General features: G+C 43.1%; 1 protein-coding gene across 1 annotated transcript; it reads left to right on the top strand.

Moving 5' to 3' along the window:
- Positions 1-4,760: 4,760 nt before the first annotated feature.
- On the top strand, positions 4,761-6,789 carry DRD5 (dopamine receptor D5). The gene is given in 2 exon segments (XM_034772101.1): positions 4,761-5,813; positions 5,815-6,789. Coding segments are annotated over 2 exon segments (1,479 nt in total). The 3' UTR covers positions 6,241-6,789.
- Positions 6,790-12,616: the final 5,827 nt, after the last annotated feature.

The raw sequence follows: 12,616 nt of genomic DNA, 5'->3' as shown, positions 1-12,616 counted from the left end.
AGGCTTTGCTACACTACAGAGTACAAAGGGCTAGATATATTTTCTGAATAGAGAGCTGCATAAACTCTTCTCTCTGAACCAGTCTAATTCCATTGCTTCCAATCTGCCAACTGTATGAGAGCACAATTTTTAACAGGCCTAAAAGAGGACACAAAGTTTCAACGGAGAAGCACAAAAACTATTAGAAAGGGGATTACAGAACATAAAAAAAGTAACAAATCTCTTTGCAAGTGACAGCCTTAACTGACTACCCTTGAAATGAAATATATACGTAAACTACTGTGGGGTGGGGGTGGTAACCTATCAAGTGTTAAAGATTTTTATTTAATCTCAAAAAGCATGTTGCATGAGCCTTCCAGCATCTGATAACAGACCACAACTGTGATTATCCTGCTGTTGCTGCTCTGTGACCTGCTAGAAGTTTGTTCTTAAGTAACAGTCAGCATGGATTTGTCATCACCTTTTTATCTTCTATGTGTTTCCAAATTGCTTAATTATTTGCTCCACAGTATTTCAGTATCTGAAGTTAAAAAGCTGATAGGTCTGTAATTTTCTGTCTTGTCCTTATTTCCCTTTCTATAAAATGGCTCTATTTGCCCATTTCCAGTCCTGTGGAATCTCTCCCATCTTCCATTACTTTTTTTTTTTTTAAGCTAATGGCTCAGTATCTCCTGAGTCAGCTCCTTGAGTATTCTAGGATGTATTTCATCAGGCTGGCGACTTGAAGACCTTTAACTTGTCTAAGTCATTTTTAACTTGTTCTTCCCTTATTTTAGCCTCTGATCCTACCTCATTTTCCCTGTCATTCACTAATGTCCAATTGCTACTAACTGTTTTGGTGAAACAAAAGTCATTTACCACTTCTGGTATTTCTAAATTTTCTGTTTGTTTCCCCTCCTCATTGAGTAATGGGCCTACCCTGTCCCTGGTCTTCCTCTTGCTTCTAATGTATTTGTAGAATGGTTTTTGTTGGTTTTTTTATCCTTTGTCTTTAGCTAGTTTAATCTCATTTTGTGCCTTTGCCTCTCTAGTTTTGTCCTCACATACTTGAGTGTTTGTTTAAATTAGAAAGGATGAATCTAGGCATAGCCAGCCTCGAGAGGCAATTGTATTGGTATAGCCAGTTTAAAATTGTATTTGTCTGTGAAGTAATTGAGTTTTGATTTCGGGATTTTTATTTTCTTCCTGGGGAGAGGAACTAATAACTTCCTGAAATTAATGGAACAATCATGAGTTTGGCAGAGGTGTTAAGTCTCCTGTTCTTTTGCTGAGTAACTCCCAACTTCAGGTGTACTAACCTCCTGCCTGAATCTCCCAGAGAAATGGGGCAGTTTACCAGGAATCAGGGATTAGATACGTGTGTGTGTGTGTGTTCGTGTTCATCTCCTTTCCTGCCAGAAGACCTCCGAGCATAGATGCTACAGGGTGTGTTGTGGGATAGTGCCTCTGTTCAGATGTATGTGTGGTGGACTTTTAAGTGTCAACTGAAGCTGGGTGGGGTGGGAGGGAAGAGGAGAAAGCCCTGTAGATCTCTATGATTTGAGCTCTCAGGGAGTTGGGCTGCTGGACAGGAAAGAGCATCTCCACTGAAGGAAAAAGGAGCCAGAATCATCAACGATCTTCTTTCCAGAAGCTTTTGCTATGAGAGTTCCTATGGGCTCCTTCATGCTTATGACCTTTATATTGTGCAGGGCACCTAGCTTCAGATGAGTGTCCTGTTAAGATGCTCTCCGGCTGTGGGGGAGATTGTACAGAACTGATGGAATGAGTAAAACTCTTTAAACACACACCACAAACCTTAACCCAAAATGGTGTCAAGTATCAAAGGGGTAGCTGTGTTAGTCTGGATCTGTAAAAGCAGCAGAGAGTCCTGTGGTACCTTATAGACTAACAGACATATAGGAGCATGAGCTTTTGTGAGTGAATACATCCGAAGAAGTGGGTATTCACCCATGAAAGCTCATGCTCCTATACGTCTGTTAGTCTATAAGGTGGCACAGGACTCTTTGCTGCTTTTACTTAACCCAAAAGACACTCCACACATGAATGGCAAATGAGGACTTCCTTCTCTACCCCTGTGAGTGTGACTCCAGGCAGGGGACTGCTAACATTAACATTTGTGTGGCTTTTTTCTTTGCTAGCTTTCTGTCCTGGTTTGGCTGGACAGCTCATTTTTACCCCCATCTCTTGCAGTGTCTGGGTTCCACTTCTTGTGGCTGCTGGAGTTCCCAATATGGGAGATTATTGGTGAAGAATATTTTTAAACCATAAATCCAAGTGTTTAACTGGGACATAGGGCACTTACATTTCCAATAAAATGTTAGTATTTTTACTGGCTCTTCTAATGTGCCCACCATTGTAGCTGAGCTACTGGTTCTGTGGCGAGAGAGTGAAATTGTATGCATTATAAATGTATGCATAATATACACATAGGCATGAGGTAATGTGTATTAATCAAATATGCAAATTGGAGAACTACTTTCAGGTTCACTATCTTTGTAAGGGTTGCAAGAGGTACTAAAGTGGAGAAAATTTCATGCAAGCAGTACTCAGTATCTTTTCCTTGGTCACTGAGGTAAAAAATAGCTTCTCTATCTACTATTAAATGTCTGTCAGTTTCAATGATGAGGGAAATTGTATCCTGTACTAAAATAATTTTAGTTCATCTTTAAGAAATTGCAGAGAGAAATGGACTGGTGCTTCCTCTTTTTATATCTTATGATTTTCTGAGACTTCCTGGAGTATGACTTGGTTTTTCTTCAAATTTCTGCTTTTATTTCAGAAATATCAGGTATATTAAGACTTGTCTTTCCTGTTCTCACTGGAGAATTGATTGGGAGTTGTCAGCTTTTAATTGAATATAGACACTGAATCTTGAACAACTATATTTTTCTTCCAATTTATTTTTTTACAACTATCTGAATAAAAAAACACTGAGTCAAGCCTCTGATCTTGCAAAAACATATAGGCTTAACTTTACACACGTGAATGGGGAATTCAATGAGATTAGAATGTTAAACTCATGCTTACACTTTTTTTTGGTAGGATTAGAGCCTTAGACAGAAAGCAAATTAAATCTGTTTCTATGTTGCTTGGATGTTATAAACTTAAGTCCCCCAGTTGTCCATTGAGTTTTTGGGGAGATCAGGTATAGAAGGCTAGAATTACTAAGAACTCTTCTCCCCCCGCCCCAAGCCTTTTATTCCTCAGGGAGAAGCAAAAACTTCTTTTTTTTTTTTTTATTGTGGGCTACTTTTAAATATGCAAGGTGCCTTGAGTCCCTGGTACAAACTGAAAGCAAATTAGATTTGGCTAAATGTGTGTTACAAAGCTTTAATTGAACCTCTAATGATCCTTCCTAATTTTTTTAATAATAATAATTACAGAAAATAGCAAGTGCTAGCACTAGCTTGTGAAATGTATTGGGGGGGTGCTGCAGGTGACCTTTGTAATGCTTTTCTCGCCAGCACCACACCCTTACGAAGTTATGTGAGTGAGGTTTTTTGTTTGTTTTTTAATAAACATATTCCAAAAAAGCACCCATTTAGTAGCCCCCCAGGTTACGCGTGATGGCTCTAGCCTTATGCATGGAAAGAGTCACTCTAGATTAGCCAAAACATGTAGGAAATGATCCTCCCGACATCTCTGTTAGTTCAGATCGAGCCGTAAATATTGTGGTTAATCGGGGGTAACTGCCTGTTGCCTGAATCTGGCCCTAGGGAGACATGAAATACAGACTCTTGCAGAAGGGATATTGGTCATAGAGGGTCAGGGACTTCACCCCCTTCTGTTTTCTACCTACGCTCTGCATCAACAGGGCCTTCCAGCGCAGGCTTTCTCCACCTTTTACCCATGTGAACCTGATAAGATGGGCAGGACATAAGGTGAACCCCCCACCCCAGCCACGTCTGGATGTGTTTAACCTGCGCTGTGTGCGTGTGCTGGAAACAGCCACGCGGTCTCCTGTGCACAGCTGCTTTCAGCCTTGTCGCTGAGCAGCACCGGGCGAGTGTGTGCCCGAAATGCCCCCGCCCCGAGTGGGCAGCGGCACCGACCCGCCCTGTCCGAGGAGGCGCACAAGCCCCGCTCCCGTGCGCCCACATCCCAAAGTTTGTCCCCATCTTGCTCAGGGAGCAGAGGTTCAGGACAGCGGCTCCCCTGGTTACTGAGCATGCTCAGCTCGCCGGAGCGTACCCACCGGCATGGGGAGTGAAGGCGAGAGACGCAGGAGCGGACACTCGAGCGGCAGCTCTCTGAGCGGAGAGGGAGCCCCGCCGGAGCTCCGGGACTTACCCACAGCAGCAGGCGCAGCGCTGGGGCAGGAGGGCTAGGCAAGCTGCAGCGCGCGGCGCGAGAGCAGGAGGGGGCCCCGCACTTGTTCAGGGGGGCGCTAAGAGCAGCTGGGGGGGGGTCGCACTGGCAGCAGCGGAAGGGGGCACTGGTAGAAGTTGCGGGGGCACTGGCAGCACCTTCGTTCGCTTCGCTGAGAGTCCAAGCAGCGCAGCAGTACCACTCGGGTGCATCGGCTGCAGGAGGGAAGCCCAACAGCAGCCCCAATGCACCCTGAGTGCAGGGGGCGAACCGGGGGCCGCCGCCGCCGCGGAGCACGTTGCTAGCAGGAGCGAGCTCGGCAGCGGTGACTGGCTGGCGGACTGAGCGCCCCCGGGGGATCCAATGGGGCCAAGCGGCGGGCGCCCGGGAGAAGTGGTAGCAGTGCAGCGCGCTCCCGCTGCTCTGGCCCCGGACGGAGGGACCCAGCCATGCTCCAGTCTCCAGGGGAGAATCAGACTCTGCTCTTCCAGCCTCGCCCGCGTTCGCTGCTGTTGCAGCAGCCCGGGCCGCCTGCAGTGGGCGCTGGGGAGGGCGCAGGGGAGCCGCCTGTGGCTCCGGGGCCGGCGCAGATAGTGGCTGGCAGCCTGCTGTCCCTGCTGATTCTCTGGACGCTGTTCGGCAACGTGCTGGTGTGTGTGGCCATCATCCGCTTCCGGCACCTGAGGAGCAAGGTCACCAACATCTTCATCGTGTCCTTGGCCGTCTCTGACCTCTTGGTGGCCCTGTTGGTGATGCCCTGGAAGGCAGTGGCTGAGGTGGCTGGCTACTGGCCCTTCGGGGCCTTCTGCAATGTCTGGGTGGCCTTTGATATCATGTGTTCCACTGCCTCCATTCTGAACCTCTGTGTGATCAGCATGGACCGGTACTGGGCCATCTCCAGCCCATTCAGGTACGAGAGGAAGATGACGCAGAGGGTGGCTTTGGTGATGATCAGTGTGGCTTGGGCTTTGTCTGTCCTTATCTCCTTCATTCCTGTCCAGCTCAACTGGCATAAAGGTGGGGATGTTGGTGGCGGTGGACCAGGCACTACCTCGGCAGCAGCGGGCACTGGCACCACCTGGGCGGAAGGGATTGGCACCACCTGGACAGTAATATCAAAACCCTCTGAGGGGACCCCCGGCAGCAATGAGACTCTTGAGGAACAGGCTGAGAGCTGTGATTCCAGCCTCAACAGGACCTATGCTATCTCCTCCTCGCTGATCAGCTTTTATATCCCTGTGGCCATCATGCTAGTCACCTACACACGGATCTACCGCATTGCCCAAGTGCAGATCCGCAGGATTTCCTCCCTAGAGAGGGCAGCCGAGCATGCACAGAGCTGCCGGAGCAACCGCGTTGACTGCCACCACCACACCAGCCTCAAGACTTCAATCAGAAAAGAGACCAAGGTCTTGAAGACCCTCTCAGTCATCATGGGAGTCTTTGTCTGCTGCTGGCTGCCCTTCTTCATCCTGAACTGCATGGTCCCCTTCTGTGAGAGCCCCCCCTAATGATCCCCATGCTGGCCTTCCCTGTGTCAGCGAGACCACGTTTAATATTTTTGTATGGTTTGGCTGGGCCAACTCATCCCTCAATCCCATCATCTATGCTTTCAATGCTGACTTCAGGAAGGTTTTCTCCAACCTCCTTGGGTGCAGTGAGTTTTGCTCTAGCACTCCAGTGGAGACAGTCAATATAAGCAATGAACTCATCTCCTACAATCAAGACACGCTTTTCCATAAGGAAATAGTGACTGCTTATGTCAACATGATCCCTAATGTGGTTGATTGCGAGGATGAACCTTTCGACAGGATGTCCCAGATCTCCCCAGACCACGAGATTGCCACCGACTCAATGTGTGAGCTGGACTGTGAGGGGGAGATCTCCCTAGACAAAACAACACCTTTCACTCCAAATGGTTTACATTAAATTGCATCATGTCCTGTCTGCTTTTACTGGATTGTACAACAAATTACAAACACAGAATGAAAAGACTAGTGGACTCTAAACTGTAGTTTGGTCAGTCAATTCACTCCAACTGTGTCTAGCACTTTCAGGGTTTAGAAATTGTCACAGAGAGTTGATAAAACAAACTTAATTCAACAATCCCAAACTGAGAGAGGATTAGGAAGTTAAATCAGCCCTGGGGTGTGATACTGGGATATGATTGCAGTTAGTGTTTATAAAAAGCTCTGAAGATGGAAAGTGCTCTCAAAGCATAAAGTATCATGACTTCTAAGAACAGGGACAGATGTAATGACATGGTCACTAAAAAGAAAAATTATTAGATTGCCTGTCCAGTTCTTGTTTTTGTTTGAATTTTATGTGGAGCTAAGGGTTGGAGTGGTGGTGAATTGGGTGATTATTTAAATACTTGTTTCTGTTTCTTTCAAAACAGTTTCTCTGTAATTCATGTGTTTTTCCTAGGCAGCATTATTGCTGTTGATATCCTTGCCTTGTCCTGAAGATGAAAATAAATGTTGTTGATCAAGGGGTTATTTTTCCTTCATTAGCCTGAAGATTTACATTGAGTAAACAAATCTTAGCATTTCTACTTTAATCATTCAAGTAACTTATTATTTCAAAAGCAAACTAGTCTAGTCTATGTAGAAATAGGATGTCTGAGTTGAAGCAGTGCCCACAGGAAAAACCTGATTTTAAACTAGCTCTTTTTGATATTTCTACTCAGAGCTAGATTATTGCTTACAGTTTTTGTTCCCTTATCATTAATTGTCACTGAAGTCCTTTATTAGTCATGATTTTCTGTAGCTACAATATCAAACATGTATATTTATAAAATCTTCTTAAACATCCATTCAGGTTTAGAATTAAGATGCTAATAGTGAGCAAAGAATAACCTCCTTTGATAGTGTTCACAAAATGGTATATTTTCTATAGTAATTATTGTTATCATTTTCTAAAATAGTTAATCATTCCCAGTGTTGCTACTAGGTTTTATAGTTGTAGGGAGTGCTCACAAATGCCAAAATGCATGACAGTGCTGCTGTTGGATTTTAAACCGAAATCTCTGGTCTTGCCGAATCTTTAATTCAAACTTTTAAAATGTTAAAGGGTATTTAATGAGATTTAGGATTTAGAAGATTTTACTACAGGTTTAAAAAATCATTACTTTGAGGTGTTTTAAAGAAACTTTAATTCTATTAACCCATTCCAAGTGCAATGGAATGATATTTTTAGAATAGTTGGTATATTATTTTAGAAACATTCTAAAGCATTTCAGCTCAGAAAAGGGACGGGAGTTATTTCTTCCCAGGCAATTTATCAAAGGGAGCAAATTAAATATTAAAATGTGATTTTAAGAGTTGTCTTTGTTTTATGAATAATGTTTGAGTTTTGTCTTTTTTTAAAAGAGTGTCATTGCTCATTTGCTTAAAGTTAGAAGAGCTTAAATAAGACTGAAATCAAATTATAAATGGCTTGATCCCACAGTCCTTATTCAGGCAGCACTTCCACTGAACACAGTGGGGATTTTGCTTAGTAAGGATTTAGTGATCAGACCTTTTTATGTGTGCAGTATTTTTGGTGTACTGTTTGGCATTAACTGGTTATGTAGATGTTTGTTTTCATTTTCTCCTTTGGTCACTGAGGGTGGATCTTCCTATTGCTTACAAGTCTCAATTCATATCCTCTTCTTCTTGCCTTTGGATTAGGGTATTGTGGCTCTAGTTTAGGAAAGTTTTGGAAAGCAATAGTCTCTTGTACATAGTCAGGGTCAACCACCCACTAGGTCCATCTTAGGGATCAAAGAATACAATCAAACAGGTTCTGTATGCAAGATCGTATTTACCCAGAGTAAAATTCACTTTCCCCAACTAAGTCAGAGAAACTGGACTTTTTGTGGATAGAATACCCAGAATCTGGTGGTGGAGAGAAATATACTCCCAACGAGGAGCCAGGTCTCCACAGCTTCTCAGCTGTTACTCTAGTTTATGGGCTTGCACAGCGTTTGAGGGACATTGGGTCAGCAGAGGTTAAGGGAAAAACAGGAATGTCTCCCATGACAGGTTCTCTGGGCTCCAACCTGGAATTGGAGTACCGCTGCGCCCTCTGTCTCACCAACCTGGGCTCCCTCTCACACTGTGGTGCTGTGACAAGCTGCAAAACCCTCTAGGTCCTGAACTTACACAGACATCCACAGGTAGGGACACACCCAGCTGAGTTACATGAATGCTTTTGCCAGCAACTCAATAGCTCCAACCAATTCCCCATAGATCCCCAGCCTAGGACCCCAGAGCTATACTGTCTTGCCCTGGTCAGATGCCTGACAAGTGTAACTTTTTATTACCCAATCTGCCCCTCCCACAATGTGGAGAGGACATGCACCAGTTTTTGTTCCTGAGCAGATTCCCCAAGTATTTGGAGCAAAATACTGTTTCAGGTAAAATATAAAGCGGATTTACTAACTACATAAAGGTCAATTTTAAGTGATTATAAGTAGTAAGTGTACAGATCAAAGCTGATTACCTAAGAAATAAAAGTAAAACTGCAATCTGAGTTCTATAAACTAGACAGGATTTGAATCAATCAGTGTCTCCTCCTGATGGCATTGTTCCTTAATACACAGGCTGGAATTCTCCTTTCCAGCCTGGGACCACCTTCCTAGTTCAGTCTTTGTTCTCCAGACATGTTTCCAGGTGTTGCGTTATGGGGGAAGTAAGGATAAATGATGTCACTTCTGCTCCTTTATAGGTTCCTGCAGCTTGCTGGAAAGATCTTTTGCTATGACTGAGTCAAGCAGTGTCCATTGTTTACGTGCTTCCACTGAGAAGCCTTCATTGTACACAGATCCTGTGATGATCCTTAGTTGTGTGGATTCTCCTTAATGGGCCATCAACACCATCTGGCTTCTCCATTGTTGTTCCAGAAAGACTGGTTGTGGGTGTTTCCAACTTCCCAACATATTTGAGTAACATGCACATAGCAGAACTTTGTAACTTCCCACACCATGATAGCACGTACAATCCAACAGGATATTAATATTTAACAGGCCAAGACCTTTTAAATGATACCTCACAAGGCATACTTTGTACAAAACATAATTATATGATAGTGGTGAATATGGGGATGCCAGGCAGGTGTTTGGAGTACAGTGTGTCAAATCTCTATACCCCCACATAATGATGAGGGGGTCCCCATGCAGGTCTTGCATAAATCAGTCATAATGGGGCAAGTAAAGAGAGGGGCCACGACATCCTTGTTCATGTGGATCTAATGTAGAGTTTGAATTGTGTAGAGGACCTTGTGCTGGCCCTTAACCCAGGTGAATTTCACTCCAAGGAAATAGTTCCCTCAAGCTTATTTCCATCCATCTCAAGAAGGTATCTCAATAAGACTGTTTTCTCCATCAGTGTCAAGGTGAACTTCAAAATGTCAGCACACAAAATATGAACTCAAGGAACGTAATAGTCTAAAATGCAATGTAACATGACAATCCACCTGATTGTATATCCCACTGGTGCCTTTCAGACAGTGTTTACCTACACCTCCAAATGCCCTGTCATGTGTCATCTGTGCTGGTTCCTCCATCCTTTCAACTTCTGCTTCACAAATAGCCCTGATTTTGATGGGAGTTAGACACCTAAATACCCTAGAATAGCGATCGGCAACCTCTGGCACGCGGGTAAGCACCCTGGCAGGCCGGGCCAGTTTGTTTACCTGCTGCGTCTGCAAATTCGGCCAATCACTGCTCCCACTGGCCATGGTTTGCCGCTCCAGGCCAATGGAGGCGGCGGGAAGCAGTGTGGCGTGCCAAAAGTTGCTGATCCCTGCCCTAGAAGATCTGGGCCTTCGCCTTGCTGTGCTTCAGCACCTTAATTTTACATTGAGGATAAATATTTAGTTACATCTTGAGTGGTACGAGGATAAATACAGTAATAGAAAATTAGGAATATAGGAGTTGCCCTTCTGGATCAAACCAATGGTTCCTCTTGTCCACTATCCTATCTCCCATTATGACTAGTACTAGCTACTTCAGAGGAAGAAACCCTGCAGTAGGCAGTTATGGGATAACCCACCCCAGGGAACATTTCCTCTTAGCCCCTGGTAGCTAGAGATAGGTTTATGCAGCAAAACTTGAAGGTTTATATCCTTTCCAAAGCTCTTGTGTATTTTTTAAAATTACTATTCTAATTTGATACTCTCATTTGTATAAAGCTCTAATCCATTTGGAATCCTGCTAAACTTTTGGCCTCTGATAACTTGTGGCAATGAGTTCCAAAATCTGAATGTTATGTGAAAATATTTCCTTTTATCAATTTTGAATCTTCACCCCTTATATACCACTGAATTTGTTCTTGTAATATGAGACAGAGATTGGGAACTTCCAGTCACTCTACTATTTATTAATATCAGTTGGTTCTTCTTTATCCACTATTTTATTGACCCATTCAAAGAATTCTAACAGATTAGTGAGGCTTGATATTCCTTTGCAGAAACGATGCTGGTTAGTCCCTTTCATATCCTGATTGTCTAGGTGTTTTATAATTTTATGTTTAATTATGGTTGCAACCCATTTGTTGGACTTTTTTGGTCTAGAAGTCACTAATCACCCCCAAGGCCTTTTTTAAACATTTTTGTGTGGTGCTAAGATACTATGGTAACATGGGCCACACGAATAGTTAATAAAATAATCTCTCCATTTGGCTTTTCAGCAAGGTGTCCATTTTTAAAGGGACAGTGCCTTTTAATTTTCATCTGATCATCTTCATACTAAGGGGAGAATCTTTTGACCTAAACTGATATGTGGAACGCTACTGTGATTCTACTTGAAACATATTGAATCAAGTGTTTTGTCTGGAAGTTGCTCACATGATTGTAGTGTTTGGAGTTGACAGTGTTTTGTTTCTGAGATGACTGTCTTGCCTCTCACTATGAAAGTGACAGCATTTTGATCTGAACATTCCAAAAAAGTATTGGCTTAATTAGTTTCTCGCAGATGAACCTGCTGCCCTACCTTTTAAGTGGTCTCCCTTTTTAGTATTTGCAAGACAGGTTTTTTTTCCCATAGCAGTTTTTACTGGAACAGCAAGTAAGGAGAGTGATTATTACACATCTAATCTCTTCTTAAGACTTTAGATGCACCTTGTACCTCAAAACATCCAAGCAGCATGATTATTCCATGAATGTCATCCTACTCCTCTCATGTTTTTGTTCCCTAATTAAATATCAGATCACTGAGTTAGCCCAGTTCTTTCTTTTAGTGCTTTAAGTGTGGCTTTATGAAGTAATTTAAATGTGTAATACATTTGGCTTTTGAGTAATCCTTGTTTAGTAATCCCAGTTCAGTCTAATAGGTGGACTTCAAGATCATAGGCTTATTTTCTGTTTCTATCTTGTGTTATAGTTATTGTTCTGTAGCAAATCTTACATTTAACAGTGATAAATATTGCAATTTGATTGCAGCTGGTGCAGTGGTAATGATCAGGCCTTAAATATGGCCTGATCCAAAGCGTAGCATGAGGTTCGCGTCAAATCTGGGAAAGTCCATCAGCAGTAGAATGTTTTCAATTAATTAAAAAAAAAGACTATGCAAGGAGCTCCTTGTTAATTTTTAACTTGTCTTTATGAGAAGCAAATATAGACGTGGAACATTTTATGTAAAAAAGCAGCAAACCATTATAAATATTGCTTTAATATTCAAACCCCAAAAGAGCTGTTGCTAGTGTCCGCTTTTGTGAGTGTTATTTTTTCGGAGATAAAGAAACTTAGAACATTTTCCTGGAGTTGGATACAAATAGAATGCCTGTCAAAAGGGAAGAAAAGTGCTGCAATACGTTCAGTGCTTTACCCTCATAGCTTTTGTTGTGTTCTTTATTGTTCCTATCGAGCCACTCACCCACATCTTGTTCATTCTTGTACTGAAAACTCATGCTTAAATTTTTAAAACAATGCTTTGACTCCAAAATGGAGTGATCAAAATAAAATACTTGGCATTTAGAGGGGTCAATCCTGTATCAACGCTGCATGCAAAAGGGTGCAGAGCTTTAGTGCGCTGTCCAGAACACACAGTCATCAAGTTGCAGATGCATAAGGGGAGTAAAATCCTTTCACTGTGTGCATGTACCTGCTTTCCTCTATCCATCCTCCGTGACATCCTGACCCTATGGAAATCAATGGGAGTTTAGCCATTTACTGCATTGGAGCCAGGATTTCAAACCCACCCCCCAATTTTAAGCTGTGATATGAGTACATAGTGTACAGATATGAAAGAGCGTGATTGTGGGAGGTGTGTGTGAGTGGTCATTGGTGGGGTGGGGTGCAAGGAGATGTGTGTGCAGGGGGTGTT

This window comes from Trachemys scripta, chromosome 5, assembly GCF_013100865.1.
Source record: "Trachemys scripta elegans isolate TJP31775 chromosome 5, CAS_Tse_1.0, whole genome shotgun sequence".
In the NCBI taxonomy this organism is placed as follows: Eukaryota; Metazoa; Chordata; order Testudines; family Emydidae; genus Trachemys; species Trachemys scripta.
The sequence above is the reverse complement of the archived record's forward strand: the minus strand, read 5'-3'. Positions and strand labels throughout refer to the sequence as shown.